This window comes from Plectropomus leopardus, chromosome 1 (assembly GCF_008729295.1).
Source record: "Plectropomus leopardus isolate mb chromosome 1, YSFRI_Pleo_2.0, whole genome shotgun sequence".
NCBI classification, from domain to species: Eukaryota; Metazoa; Chordata; class Actinopteri; order Perciformes; family Serranidae; genus Plectropomus; species Plectropomus leopardus.
This window is the reverse complement of record NC_056463.1, coordinates 25,975,985-25,989,920: the sequence shown is the minus strand read 5'-3', so window position 1 is coordinate 25,989,920 and position 13,936 is coordinate 25,975,985. Positions and strand designations below refer to the sequence as shown.

The 13,936-nt window shown below is 41.3% G+C and overlaps 2 protein-coding genes across 2 annotated transcripts; one reads left to right on the top strand and one right to left on the bottom strand.

Annotated features, from left to right (window-relative positions):
- Positions 1-243: 243 nt before the first annotated feature.
- On the top strand, positions 244-3,622 carry nudt19 (nudix (nucleoside diphosphate linked moiety X)-type motif 19). Its single transcript, XM_042488472.1, has 3 exons — positions 244-1,144; positions 2,177-2,384; positions 2,976-3,622. Exons 1-3 carry the CDS (start codon positions 365-367, stop codon positions 3,191-3,193), a joined length of 1,206 nt encoding a protein of 401 aa, XP_042344406.1. The 5' UTR covers positions 244-364; the 3' UTR covers positions 3,194-3,622.
- A 6,474-nt stretch (positions 3,623-10,096) lies between these two features.
- LOC121942378 (regulator of G-protein signaling 9-binding protein) lies at positions 10,097-10,895 on the bottom strand. Its single transcript, XM_042485567.1, has one exon. The coding sequence runs from the start codon at positions 10,892-10,894 to the stop codon at positions 10,154-10,156; it is 741 nt and encodes a 246-aa protein (XP_042341501.1). The 5' UTR covers position 10,895; the 3' UTR covers positions 10,097-10,153.
- Positions 10,896-13,936: the final 3,041 nt, after the last annotated feature.

The window sequence follows — 13,936 nt, the reverse complement described above, 5'->3', positions numbered from 1 at the left end:
TCTGGACTTCCTGATGTATCCGAAACATATCCTAAAATATAATAATTATTTTAGTTATTTTATTACCATTTATTTTGGTTTGAAGAAACATAACAAAATTCCATACATAAAGAGTCACAGATTAGAATTTGGAAATAAATTGCCTTTTGGGGGCCACCTGTATCTCTGCAGCTCTGTAGGTCATCCAGCCTGCAGGTGGCGGTAGCAGCGCGGGGTAAATGTGCTCGTGTCCTTCCAGAGTCGCTACAAACAAAACAAACATCGCGAGACAGCCGGTCAGAGGGCTGAGCACGCAGCCCGGCCAGGGGAGCTAACTTTTAAAGGCTAGTAGTGAAAATAAACAAACCATTTGTTTATTTTAAGGATGAACACCAGTTTGAAACACTGGAGGGAGGCGGCCACCCTTATTTTAGCCGCAGGACACAGGCTCCGCGCGGACAGTTTCCCCTCAAGGACACCGCTTACCTCCGCCTCCGGTTCACCGCTGGACAGCAGCTCCGGACGGTCACACCTGCCGCACCAGGCCCGCTTTGACTACGACGTTTTAATGCTTAAACGAAGCAGTAAAAGTGGTTTCATGCCCAATGCATATGTGTTCCCCGGTGGCATGGTGGACTCCTCGGACTTCTCCAGTGAATGGCTGGACATTTTTAAATCCTTTAGGAACTCGCCAAATTTTGGTTTGAGATCTGTCACCCAGCCGATGGAGACCAGACCACCCATGTTCGCCACAGACCGATTCAAACTGGGCTCTCCCATCTCCGGAGAGGTCGCCTTCCGGATCTGCGCCTTGAGGGAGACGTTTGAGGAGTCCGGTGTGCTCCTGGTTGTGTCCAAACAGGAGGAGAAGAGTTTGTTAAAAAGCATAGAGGACAGGTGTGATCGAGTACAACATTACAGAGTAAACGACCTGTGCAGTACTGAACTCACCAAGTGGAGGGCTCTGGTAAACCAGAACCCGTCCAACTTTATCAGGATGTGCAGAGAGTTGCAGGTGTTGCCCAACATCTGGGCTTTACATGAGTGGAGCAACTGGCTGACTCCAAAAAGGCGAAATCCGAGGTTTGACACAGCTTTCTTCATATGCTGCCTGCAGGAGATCCCAGACACACTTCAGGATGAGAGGGAGATAGTGCGCTTTCAGGTGATACACACATTTGTATAGGGACTGTTAATTATTTATGAGGAGGGAGGGTGGTGGGAAACGGGGGAGACATGTTAAATATATTTTTATGATGTAAGGGGACGACCCCACTCTTTAAATGGTTGTGTTTTGTATTTAGTTGAAATACCCCCTGAACCCCAAATCCTGCTCTTAGGTTTGGAAGGTTTGTTTTCTTTAAAAGTTACTGTATTCATCATAGCCAGAAATGGTAAAAACAGAAATTATTGTAAAAACTTCAACTTTTCGATGGTCCTTCCAGGGTTCCCACGGTCATGAAAAAGCTGAAAAAAGTCATTGAATTCCATAATCACATTTTCCAGTCATGGAAAAGTCTGATTTTGTGTGTGTGTGTGTGTGTGTGTGTGTGTAGAGTAATGTGCGTTGACATGTGACATTGTTTTGTTTTCCATGAAGTACATTTCTTCATTTTCTCCCTGCTTTCTGTCTCTCCCTTCATGTATGCTTGCTAGCTGAAATTATGTTTGGAAAAAATCAAATTTGAAAGCCAAAAAGCCATTCATGGTGAAGAGATGGCCATGCATTTTCCCTCATCCACTCAGGGAGTGTCAAGGGAAAATATTTGTAGTTTCAGGGAAGGAAAAATAGAAGTCACACCCCAGCCACCCCTGTTCTCTGACAAACGAAGTACAGTCCCTTATTGGACATTGTTTCTTCATTTTTCGAACATTCATTGACTGTGAAAACAGTGGTACAACACTATGCATAACTTGAATTAATCATTATGTCCCACAAGGCGCGGCGGTTTTTTACTTTGGGTCAGTTTAACCATTATTTATTTAACTTTAGTAAAACTGTTAGTAATTAAAAACCTCTACAGTCAGACAAATATTGTGCAGTTTTTTTCCAATACATTAGTGGCTCTGGTTGGTGTCTTCTCAACAACAGCTGACAAAGTTAACAGATACTACAGTATTTAGTGCCATTTGATGTACCAAACTAAGGGGAAAAACCCACTTGCACAGCTGCTAAACCTTTCTCTGTGTGTTGCAGTGGTCCACACCCTCAGAGGTCCTCCAGAGCTACCAGGCACGGGAGTTGTGGATTGCCCCTCCACAATTCTATGAGTTGAGCCGCTTGTGCCGCATCCCTCTGCTGAATGACCTCCACAATTTCTCGAGCCAGCGTGCCACGGAGGGCTGCGAACAGTGGCTGCCTGTTGTTTCCCCTAAAGATGATCTCTACATATCACTGCTGCCAGGTATTGATTGTCTATCTCATCTAACTCACTTTCAGACCAGCAGTGAAGCATGCCAAATTGATTTTCCATAAAATAAACTTTATCTTTAGTGCAGCCTTATAATATGATGAATGAGTGGGAAGCAATATTCTGTTTTTGCATTATTGTCTCATTTTATTGTCTATGTAGTCAAAACCTGCTATTATTCCCTTGCATCATCGTGCTCCAGTGCTGTCCAAAAACTATTAAAAGCATACCAGAAAGCTATGTGGTTGCACTGGATAACATGTACCATCATGACAATAAACATGAGCACTGTAGTTTATTTTCGGTCATTTCCACACACTGATGGCATAAATACTATTAGTAACACGATGAAAAAAGTAATAAAATACAGAGAATCATCAACTTCACCTTTTAGGAATCTCATTGGTGAAAAACAAACAGGTTGAGGTAGTATTGTAGTAGTGACTGGACTCAATCTGCTGCTATTGTTGTCGTTCAGCTGTTCAACTAGCTCACGAGGGAGCGGCGTCAACAATGCTGATAGATGAACCTTTTTTTCATCTTGGTTATTTTCTCTTGCTTTCTTTGTTTCTCTGCTCTTTCCAGGTGACAAACATTACCCGTTAGACATGTCAGTAGAGGCTGAGGTGGATACCAACACAGACCATCAACTAGAGGAGCTTCAAGATGATTCTGCACTTCACCGCTTTGTGATCTCAGATCCAAACACTATAAATCTACAGATCACCATCACACCCAGAAACAATCATCTGCTCCCTGTTTTAGAGAGAACCTCCACACATACCTCAAAAAGTCAGCTGTGACTTGCCCCGCCTCCTCTGTGCACATGTAATGCAGCAAGACAAGTTTGCAGCTTTGATAGTATCAGAAGAGCCTTTGTCTCAGCAAAGGTTTCAACTTGTCATCGTAGGAAAAGCACACATGATTAACAATGAATTAACAAAGATTAACAAAGGGCCTGTTCTGTTCATGTGTCACACCACACTGTTAAAAAACAGATGGAGGACTGAGCGTTGGTACTCAGTGCCTTTGAGGTTTCGACCGAAATAACAGTACCAAGTAGCATTGAAGTTCAGGCAAATGATACTTCCATTCGATCGTTTACTTGCAACCAACAACCGCAAGCAATCTCGATTTAATGTGATGTGTGATTTTCCCACTGCAGCAGCAGCTACAACCGTGTGATGCAGTCCACTGTGGTGTTTTCTTTTTGTAAAGGTCGACAGATTATCGGCCTGGCCGATTATTGGGACAGATATTTGGCATTTTGCCAATTATCCGTATCAGTATTTTATTTTAATGATCACTGATCAAATTCATTAATTAAAAAGCTGATTCAATTCATTCATTTTTTTAAATTAAAAATTTCACTTTATTAAAAAAGCTGGGAACTTGCTTTATATGATGATGGACGTTTCAGTTATGATTAAATATTTGGTGAAGGTGTTTAAACAAAGTTTTGTGTTTGAGTTTGTTATGTTCCAATTTCTAAATATTGACAGAAATATTTTCATTTTTATTATAAATGCACGTTGGTTCCAAATAACAATTTCAGTCTCACTACTAATAATTACATAGGTCCTGAAAAACCAATATCAGTCACCCCCTATTTTTTTGGGCCGGGAGGTGGCAGTTTAGTGTGAAAGGATGCCGCCAAAATGTGTGAAAGTATGACTATAGTCTACTACATGCCTGTCGTAGAAAAAGGGTATGAAATGAAGGGGCTGTTAGTTAGTGAACTGCTGTAGCTCATGAACTAACCCCTGAACTAACCGCTGTTGCCAGGAGCTATTTTCCATGTACTGTTCCATTTAATCTCATTTTTTTTTTTGTTTTTTTTACAATTGCACACCGTATTGTTCAATAAAAAGATACTGAAGCAGGAACATAAAGCTCTCCACACTAACAAGCCTGCTAATGATCGTAAGCGCTGCGCTCATATGGCTGTTACCGCTGATAACGCCGTCTTGACCCACGGTGGCTTGACAACGTCGTTGCAGAAGCGTAGCATCCACCCTCCGCTTCAGCCTTTTTTTGGCCTAATAACAGCTGCAGTTACATGGACAGTATTTCTTCAATCAGATTCTAATCATTTTGATTGAAGATTCTAACTTACCTGTTTACATGGACGCTAAATAAAGCGACCCAATGAGATGTGCATTTACAAGCCCCAGAGCATTTGACCAGAATATAATTCTTTTGACTTCGCAAAGTGCTTCTACCCGCTGTGAAGAATAGAATCGGCCAAAAATATCTCTGAAATTTTCTTGTGATGTCAGAAGTCATGTGCAGGCAGGCAATCACGGCCCCGACTCTGAATGTCATGTGAAGATCCTTTAACTTAAGCTGTGAAAGTGTGAAACATGCATGTTACCAGGACCCCGAAACTGAGGCAGCTGAATGGAATTCAGCCATTCATAGTTTTATTATTCACACTTACACTTTTCCTACTGTGACATGCCAAAATGTCCTCAATGGCAAAAGGTTTATTGTGTCCTTATCAGTGAGTGACAAGTCTAGATTTGTTTTCTTTGGGAATACCCTTGGTCTGAACCCTACTGTATTTATGACTATGCTATTTTTTACCGTTATGTCTTTGCCATCAGATCAAGAGACATCTGTCTCACCACTAGATTCCCCACTTGTTTTTTTTTTTTGTTTTGTTTGTTTTTTTATGTAACAAATTTGTAATTGACAAATAAGAAGTGATTGCTAATGGCCTGTTCAAAGTTTTTACTCCGATAATTTGCAGCGCATGTAAAAGAAATAGTCATCAAACTTGAAATGATTCAGTCATAAGCTGCTGGGTTTAAGCTTTTTTTTTTCTTATACAATATGTTGATTACAACAAATATAATGGATGACTCTCATTTTGTCAAGGTTATTAATTTTGTTAAAGCCATTGCCACAGGGCCCAAAATGACAAAAGACGAGACAGGCCCACTCTTTGGTGAACTTTTATTAATCGTGTTATACTTGGAAATAAATACTAAATTGTTTTCTTGAAGTCCTTCCTGGACAGACCTTGTCATTACATTGTAGTTTGCGCCACACTGAAAAAAACATCACTCGGTAACCTTTTATTTTGACCAAATTTAGCTTGTAGCCATAGTAACAGTCTGACTACCAAATATATTAAAGGGATTTAGAGACACCTACAGTGTGTGTGTGTGTGTGTGTGTGTGTGTGTGTGTGTGTGTGTGTGTGTGTGTGTGTGTGTGTTATGGTGATCCCTCTCAGGAGGAGTGCATATGTCAGGGATGGAAGTGCTGCAGGGCTTCCACCCTCTCTCCTTTGGGTTTCTTTCCTGCTCACAGCAGCGCCCTTTATAGCAAATTGATAAATCACAAGAAATAATCTCTGTCAAATGGATTGCACCCTGTGTTTGCCATTTATAAATTAATTTATTATTAAACAGATCAATGTATGCATTATTGATTTGACCTTCCTACCGAAGTTGCCTCACACTGCTTTTAGGTGATTTGTTCTTTATGATGGTTTGTGATGCGCACAGTGAGCTGAATAGAAGAGGCCGAACAATGCGTCTAATGGGTGCTTGACAAATTTCAGCATCAACTGCCACAATGCGTGCTCTAAAAAGGCAGTTTATGTAAAGTAATTGAGCAGATGCAGACACTCACAACCATCGCTATCTATAGCTTAATGATGTTTATTTACCAGGCTTCTGTTTTATTTATTAGAGGTCTGGACCTCTATCCATCTTTTAAACAATAGACGGGATATGCACTGGAAACTTGTCAGAGGTCGTTTAGTTTTGTCCTCCTCTGTCCTCACACCACATCTCCCTCTGCTTCCAAGTGCTCTGTGCGCGCATGTGTGTGAGTGGGATGGTGGTGGCAGAAAGGGGGCGAGTTGAAATAACACTGCTCAACCTTCTGTGCTGTTTGTGGTGGAGAGTCTGTTGAGGGTTTCTATGGTAACCCACAGCCCTGGAAACCAAGCATCTTTATCCAGATGATACAGCGGTCTGTCAGTCTCTGCCAAGTATGTAGCTCGCCTCTCTGAGAACCAGCCTGCTTGTTTCCAAGCGACGGAGTGAGGCAAATGAATGGCTCCATAATGCAAAAGTTCATATAAAATGCCTGCAAACAATTGTAGGGAAAGTCGATTTACTCACCTGTGAGGGGTCTGTTTTTTTATACCTAATGAAGCACATACTCTAAAAGATTGATTCTGTGGCTATTTTGAGTAACAGCTTGCAAGTAAATCGTTTCTGCATGCCTGAAACAGTCTCAAAGTTGCACCAAAGTACACTTTTCTACAAATATTCTTCTTTTATTTGAAATATGGGGGACAAATTTGAAAGGGCAGTGTTTCCAGAGGCTTTATCTCCTCCACTATTTGAGTCCCCTCCCTTTCTTCCTCATGTTTAATTAATAGCCTTTATATTTTTGGAACTCTGGATGACAATGCAAATCTGTCGTGAATTTCAAAGAGGTTCATGACTCACTGTTAGCAGAGCTTGGTGCCTCGGTGAGATGACAACAAGGATAAACAAGATGTCAGAAAGCCTTCTGTGAATCGGGTGTGAGCATAGCATGCCGCTGATTTTCATGCATCAGTGTCCTGCCAGAAAAAGAAAAAAAAACGCTCTCCCTTCAGTGGCCTTGGTGCTTTTAGAAGTGGAGTTGTCTTGCATTTCAGCACTTTTTTTCTGACAATGTTCTATTAATGTTTTTCCACAGGTTTTCAACCTCCAGAGGCTGAGAGAAGACAGACAGTCTGGAATAAGCGATAAAACACAGGAAAATACATTCAAGTACTGTCTACTTGATAAACATTTAATGTCCCAAATGATTGCTATATTATTCTGCAACGTGAATATTTTACACTCATCACGTTTTTAATATGTAATTTTTTTCCATTACTCCCACAAGGAGTCAGACCTTTGCTTGGAAGAGAAGGGTAGCTTTAATTAAATGTGATCCTTTGAGATTATTACACACATCCACAGTCAGAAACCAAGGCTGAGTGGTCTTTAAATGCCAGGGGTCTATTTATCATATACGATTATTGGAAAAACCCCTCAGGGATGAGAAGAGAGATATTTAAAGTCAATTTAGAGCTCATTTGATGTGCAACCATTGAACTGCACGCGGTTACAACAGACTTTTCATTAGAATTCCCTTTGGAGCAAAAATTCAAATGTATTTGTTAAGTTATGATGACAAGTATGAATTGCTGTACTGTACAGCTGCACTGTAGATTGTTGATAGACATGGTATAAATTATCCCGAGGTCTATCCGTTTCCTGCTGTGGTGCCTCCAGAAGTTTTTTAAAGACTGTAATGTCAGCCTCCAATTAATGTCACATGCAGTGGGAAGCAGCAAATGTAACAGGAGGGCTATTGCCCCCTGGCTCCCCTTTGGGTCACCACTGGTTTGCTGCCTGAAATCACCACCTGTAAAACAGCTGATGTCTATGGATAATTGTGAATCTGTAACACAGGAGAGACACAAAATGTTACAGATATAGTGGCGTAACATCTCAGCATTGATAACCAGACACTTCTTGTTAGTTAGTAGCATTTTAGACCCTTTTTATGTACTGCTCAAATCTTTCATTCTCACTGTCTCATTTTTACAAGTTTCCTATAAAAGATGTTCTCTGTCTGTGTCTGCTTTTTAATTCAGCCCCTGCCTTGTAAACAGTGATACAGACTATGTCTTTAATAAAGTACCATGAAGTATGTAATTTACTGTAAACCCAGAGATATAATAGTTATATCTATTTAATTGTGGATTAATCGTCTCAATTCCAGTTTTGAAAATTAAATGAAAACTTATTTTTTTGTTATCAGCCCCGTCAGCGGACTATAGCTGACCCCATAAGCCCCCCAACCCCCTATGCTGACCCAAACCAACCCAAGACAGCTGTCAGCTACCAACCTGCCATAATTTACAGCCACCCAGGTAAAGGCTTTGGCTCTGGCAGACCCAATACCTTCAAAGCATCTTACAACTAAAACCATTAGGGAGTTATCTGTTTTAGTCTCGTTTCTATTTCTCACTGTACGCTATTTAAACCCAAGGTGGTTACGTCTAAGATACTAATCCTCTGCTTAAAATACCTCTGTGTACATCTGATGGATGTGTGTCAAGCTTTACAGTGATTACAAACTGGTGTCATCTAAAAGCCATTAACTCCATACATCCCAGAACCCTGCACATCCTATAAAAGTTGCATTGAAGTCTTGTTGCATGCTTGTAAAGCCCCTTTGTCTTCAAACTATAAGCATGTTCTCAAGTGTGTTTCAACATTTTATTATAATAAATATACTTATGTATGTACATTATCTGAAACAGCAGTCTGTATGTACAAACCCCTCTATATGCACATGTTGCAATGTATACATTCAACACTGTTTGCAAGAAAGACCCTGAAAAGGAACATGAAACAGGCTTACAGTGAACGGGTGCATTATTAAAAGACCATGGACCGTCTCTCAGGTCCCCAAGGCTCTTATGAAGCACATTGTGATTTGATGCAATGAAGTGGCTGCGGGCCTACTATACGAATGTTATGATGTATTAAAACTGTGCTAACAGGAGTGTTGAACAGTGCAGATTTTATCACATCCAACTGTGACACTGGCTCTATTAGTTTCCATACAACATGTCCCCCATTTCTCTGACTACCGATGCTCCCCTCTGCTGTGTTTCAACAGGTCTGACTTTGCTGGATTGAATTTAAAGCATCAGTCAGCGGAACATCAACACTGTAAAATCTAACAAGTTTATCTTATTTAAAATAATCTTGGAAACTGATTGCCTTGAACAAGGACAGAACTTATAACTATAAATCTAAATGTATGTTCCCTTTAAATCTAATTGTTCATTTGACTTGCAATTGACGTGTATTTACTTATTTTGTGAAGTTGTTGGATCTTGAAAATGACAAGTGAAATTACTTTGTTCTTTATGAGTGTTAGTGGAAGTAAGCCAATTTAGTCTGACTTAACTCAGTCATCACAAAGAGGATTTTGCTAATGATGAAGTTAGCAGATCTATGACTTCAGTTTATTGAACATGTTTAAGAAAATACAAATATAACTGAAATGTTTGCAACCAGCAGAATACAGATATATAGCACAGTAAACTTGGTTTACTGAGGTTGCTAAAACCTAGAAAGATTAATTTGATTAAACGTGTCATTTTTAAGTTGCAACAACTTCAGAAAATCAAGTAAATATAACTAAATTTTAACTAAATTTAACAATTAGATATAAAGCAAGCATCACTTAGGACTAATGGTTATATTTACTTAATTTTTCAAGGCAATCGGTTTCCCAGATTAAAAAAAAAAAGTAAAATCTACTTGTCAGATTTTACAGTGAAGGGGGAATACTTAACAATGGGCTACATTTACGCTTGAGCTTTTCCACTAATCCACTTGGATTACGTGTTGTTTGTATCATCCTGATGGCCAGACACTGTCACGTAATTTCATGACTTTTTTTTTCTCTTCCAAAAATACACGACCCCTTGGCCCCTCAAAATACTTAACCTCGAATTGTGTCCGACGTCCATTCTATCGTACTACTTTTTTTTTTTTTTTTTTTTTTTTAAATCTAGTGCAACTCCTCAACTCCACCGAATACATTCACAAATTCGAGAAAGATTAATAACTTGGCGTGTCCACAATTTTTCAGCCCCTCAAAATGCTCTTTGTGGAGCTGCTGGCTCTTTTACGCGCTCGTGGGCAGCCGCGCGGGGTGTCCATCAGCTGCTGGTTACACAGTTCAGGACATATTGATGACCAAATATCCTAGAACCACAGCGACCGTGACGATGATGAAGAATACAAGCACGGCGCAGATCGACGCAAAGCCAGTATCCCTGCTGCCCCCTCCGTCCTCCTCTTTGGGCTCCTCTTCGCAGATGGAGATGACACCCACGGAGGAATTTCCTACACTCATGTTGGATTTGAGCTCCGCGCCCGCCTCCTGCTTCGCCTCCACGGCCCACGGCGCCACCTGCACCTTCATCTCCATCTCCTCCATCATCTGGCTCACCTGGGTGATCTCGGACTGCAGGTCCCGGAGATCCGCCGTGTCGATGTTGCTGTCCGCCTCGTACTTCATGTTCTGCACGCTCATGGCCCGGGCCGCCACCGTGGTGGTGCTGCCGGTCATCCCCGTCTGGATGAGGTGTCTTGTGGGCACCTTGAGGGGGAAATCCTGCCCTATCTCCAGGGACCTTTTCATGTCCACCTCCAGGAGCTCCATGCTGCTCGAAAACAGCACCCATAGGCGCTCATACTCGGCTCGGTCCTCTTTGCTGATGGTCTTGTCTTTGAGCAGAGAAGTCAGTTTAGTCCTGTTGGCCACGGCCAGCTCCTGGGCCTTTTTGCGGGTCCTCTTCAGCTCCTCTCGGAGGTTTTGCGAGTCCGAGGTGCTTCCTAGGGCGATCACCAAATGCCTGTAGCAGGCGGTTACTTTGTTCAAAGCGTCCAGCATTGTTTTGCACTCATCTTTCCCCATGATTGATTAAAAATAATAATCTATCCACTCGCCAAAAAATAATAAACAAGCTCAAAGAGACGGCGCTTTATCCACTGTCCTCAGTTTAGTTTCAACAGGAGCACACCCCGAGCTCTACAAATCCCTTCAGCGCACTGGTCAGAGCAAATTCCTCTCTATCCATGCTCCTTCCTGTCTGCAAGCAGCACAGAGAGCGGCTTAGATATTAATGCGTCCGTAAATGGCTTTAGGCTACCTTTACGCGTCCCCACTCGAGATCAAACAGCGCCGGAGCACCTCTCCTGCAGGGCGGATGCTGAATGGATGTGAAACAATCCAGCCTATACCTCTTTACGAGATTGGGATCCAGACCCAGCTACAGGTGTCAGAACATCCGCTTAACCGACGTTTTCGGGAACGAGAGTGAACACGGCACCTTTTCTCCTCAGCAGCTTAAAATAAAGTCCATTAATGTTCAAAGATGACGCGCGGCTGGGCTGGGGGAGATGGAGATCCTCACTGAGAGTTAAAGGGAGAGGAAGTCTTCAGGGCATCCGTGGAGAGGGAGCCTAAAAGACCATTGTGTTTTGGTTTTGGTTTGTTTATCTGTATCTGGGAGCTGTCAGCTTCAGCACCCAATCGATGATGTTTAAATACCATGTAAGCGCCTTCTCAGGTCACATGTGCGCACTACACAGAGCCATGCAGGCAGGGAAACAAAGCAGCTGCACTCCAATTGGTTTGGTCTGCTTCAAAAGCATGCTTTCATTGGCTGTTGTGTCTACTCAGTGGGCAGTGCTGTGACGTTATCAGCTAGAGCGTCAAATCACAGAGCCCTAAACTGTCTGCCACTATCTGCCATTTGTCTTCAGGATCCCTGATGACAGTAACAAGTGGAGCTGTAACTGACATGGTATTCAGTATCCTTTATGTTTATCTTTGCATTTAAAGACAGTGAATTGTGTTCATGCTTTTCCTGGTTAATACAAACAACCACTTGCTCAGTAAAGACATAATCAGTGGTGGACATAGAGACCACTCCAGTGCTTGAGTCAAAGTATAGATCCTTCTGACCAAATATTACTCTAATACAAGTGAAAGTCAAATTATTACTTGCATTAAAGTACTGGAGTTCTTGCTTTAATAAGTACTTACTCAAGTACTTTAAAGAAAATCTCAATACATTGTTGTACTGTCACAATACATACAAAACCTAATGACTTTTTTTTTTTTTTAAATTGAATTTGGGGAAAACATCCACCCAGTGTTTCAGGCCAAAAGTGAACTCCTGGCGCCAGTGTTGTTTTGGACAAACAGGCGACACGGCCACACACTACAATCAAACTACAACAAATAAGCAGTAATCTGATGAACACACCCCAGGAGTATTGCACATTGCCCTGGACCCAGGTGTTGCACAGATGCACTACCTTTGAGAGCTGCAAATGTAGTGGAGTCAAAAGTACAATATTTGCCTTTCAAATATAGTAGTCGAAGTAATACGTTTCCAAAAAAAATAACACTTTGTTAAATCACAGATAATCAAAAACTGTGCTTAGGTACAGAACTTCAGTAAATGTAGTTAGTAACTGTCCACCACTAGGCACAATACCTGTATGGTACTGTAGAGAATGCACAATAATGTTTGAACATGCGACAGCCTTACCCATTCATTTCTCCTCTGCTGCTTTCATGCCTTACATTCAGTTGGACCCACACTTGCCTGCACACAGTTTCTACCCAGGAAGGATGCCAGTTGTTGCACACCCAGTGTTGGAAGGATAATGTGTTGTTTACCTACTTGGCTCCTGCTGTGTTGAGAGGCGAGAGGCAGATAAGGCTGTGCAGTTTGTGTGCTTTGTTTGCTCTTTTTGCATTATTGAGGCGGATGGGGCCTAATGATCCATTGACTGCAGTGTAAAGCTCATGGTGTGAAATGCAGAGGATGGCGAAGGAACTGAAAGAGAGAGAAGCTCATTGTTTTGCTTAATTGTGGCATGAGGATGAAAAAATATATATTCATGCTTATATTAACTCACTCACTCAATGACAAGACTAATTTAATCTTGCAGTGTTGTGCCTCTGCTCTACTTATAACTGTGCTGTTGGATATATTTGAACTGCTGGTGGCCATGCCAGTGATGTCTGACTAATAAGAAATATCTTGGCTGAGTCAGATGTTTTGTTAAGATCTTGGCACATGGATCTTCTTCCCTTTGAATATGTTTCCATGACAACCTCTCACCTCTTGGCATGCACTCTTCAGTAATTTTTCCACAAGGTATTCAATTACCACCAGTGCAGTAAATTGTCAACAGTCATTTTCAATGTCTCTGCTGAATTTACAGTTTCGCTGTTGTCAAAAGAAAGATTCATGAATAGCAGGTGTTAAAACCTTCCTCTTTTTTTGTATTACAAAGAATTGCAGCGTCCTTGAATAGCATCCTCTCAGCTCATAGGATATCAACCAGTTATTCCAATCCTGGATTAACAAATATATAAACACACAAAGTCTGTGAGACAAACAAGACCAGTGGCATGTTTGCAATCACAAATTTGGGAGTTTATTTCTGTTCAGTCTCTTCTTTATAAATTTGATAGCCTTTACATGGAACTGCTGACAGCATTATGTAAAAATTGGCTGCGGTGTCTGTCTGTCTGTGTTCCTATAAGAAGATTGCTGATAAGCTGGTCTGTTAGATTCAAGTGTTGAGATGAGTCAGACGCTCTGTGGTCTGATTGCTCTCAGAGTGATCACATCATGGAAAACTCAATGTGATTTCCCGTGCAGAGGCTTTCTGTGGTTTGCTGTTACACATAGGAAAGAAACAAGATGGAGCCCCAGATGTTAATGTTGTTTTTTCACAGATGAATACATTACACTCTGCTGTGAAAAGATAAATATATCCTGAAGAATTTTAAGTGGTACTAACGTTTGTTTTATGGCATTTTGTAAGAACAAATGCCATTTATGTCTCTCCTTCCTGATAGTATTCCAGTTTTATTAGGATTTTGCATATTATTATTAAAGACGAGCCATCTATTTTTTACCTTTTTGGTCCA

Excerpts from the sequence above, each read along its gene's own strand:
- nudt19 (XM_042488472.1), top strand. The coding sequence starts at position 365 with ATGAACACCAGTTTGAAACACTGGAGGGAGGCGGCCACCCTTATTTTA. Across the intron at positions 1,145-2,176 it reads GGGAGATAGTGCGCTTTCAG|TGGTCCACACCCTCAGAGGT; the intron begins GTGATACACACA and ends TGTGTGTTGCAG. Across the intron at positions 2,385-2,975 it reads CTACATATCACTGCTGCCAG|GTGACAAACATTACCCGTTA; the intron begins GTATTGATTGTC and ends TGCTCTTTCCAG.
- LOC121942378 (XM_042485567.1), bottom strand. The coding sequence starts at position 10,894 with ATGGGGAAAGATGAGTGCAAAACAATGCTGGACGCTTTGAACAAAGTA.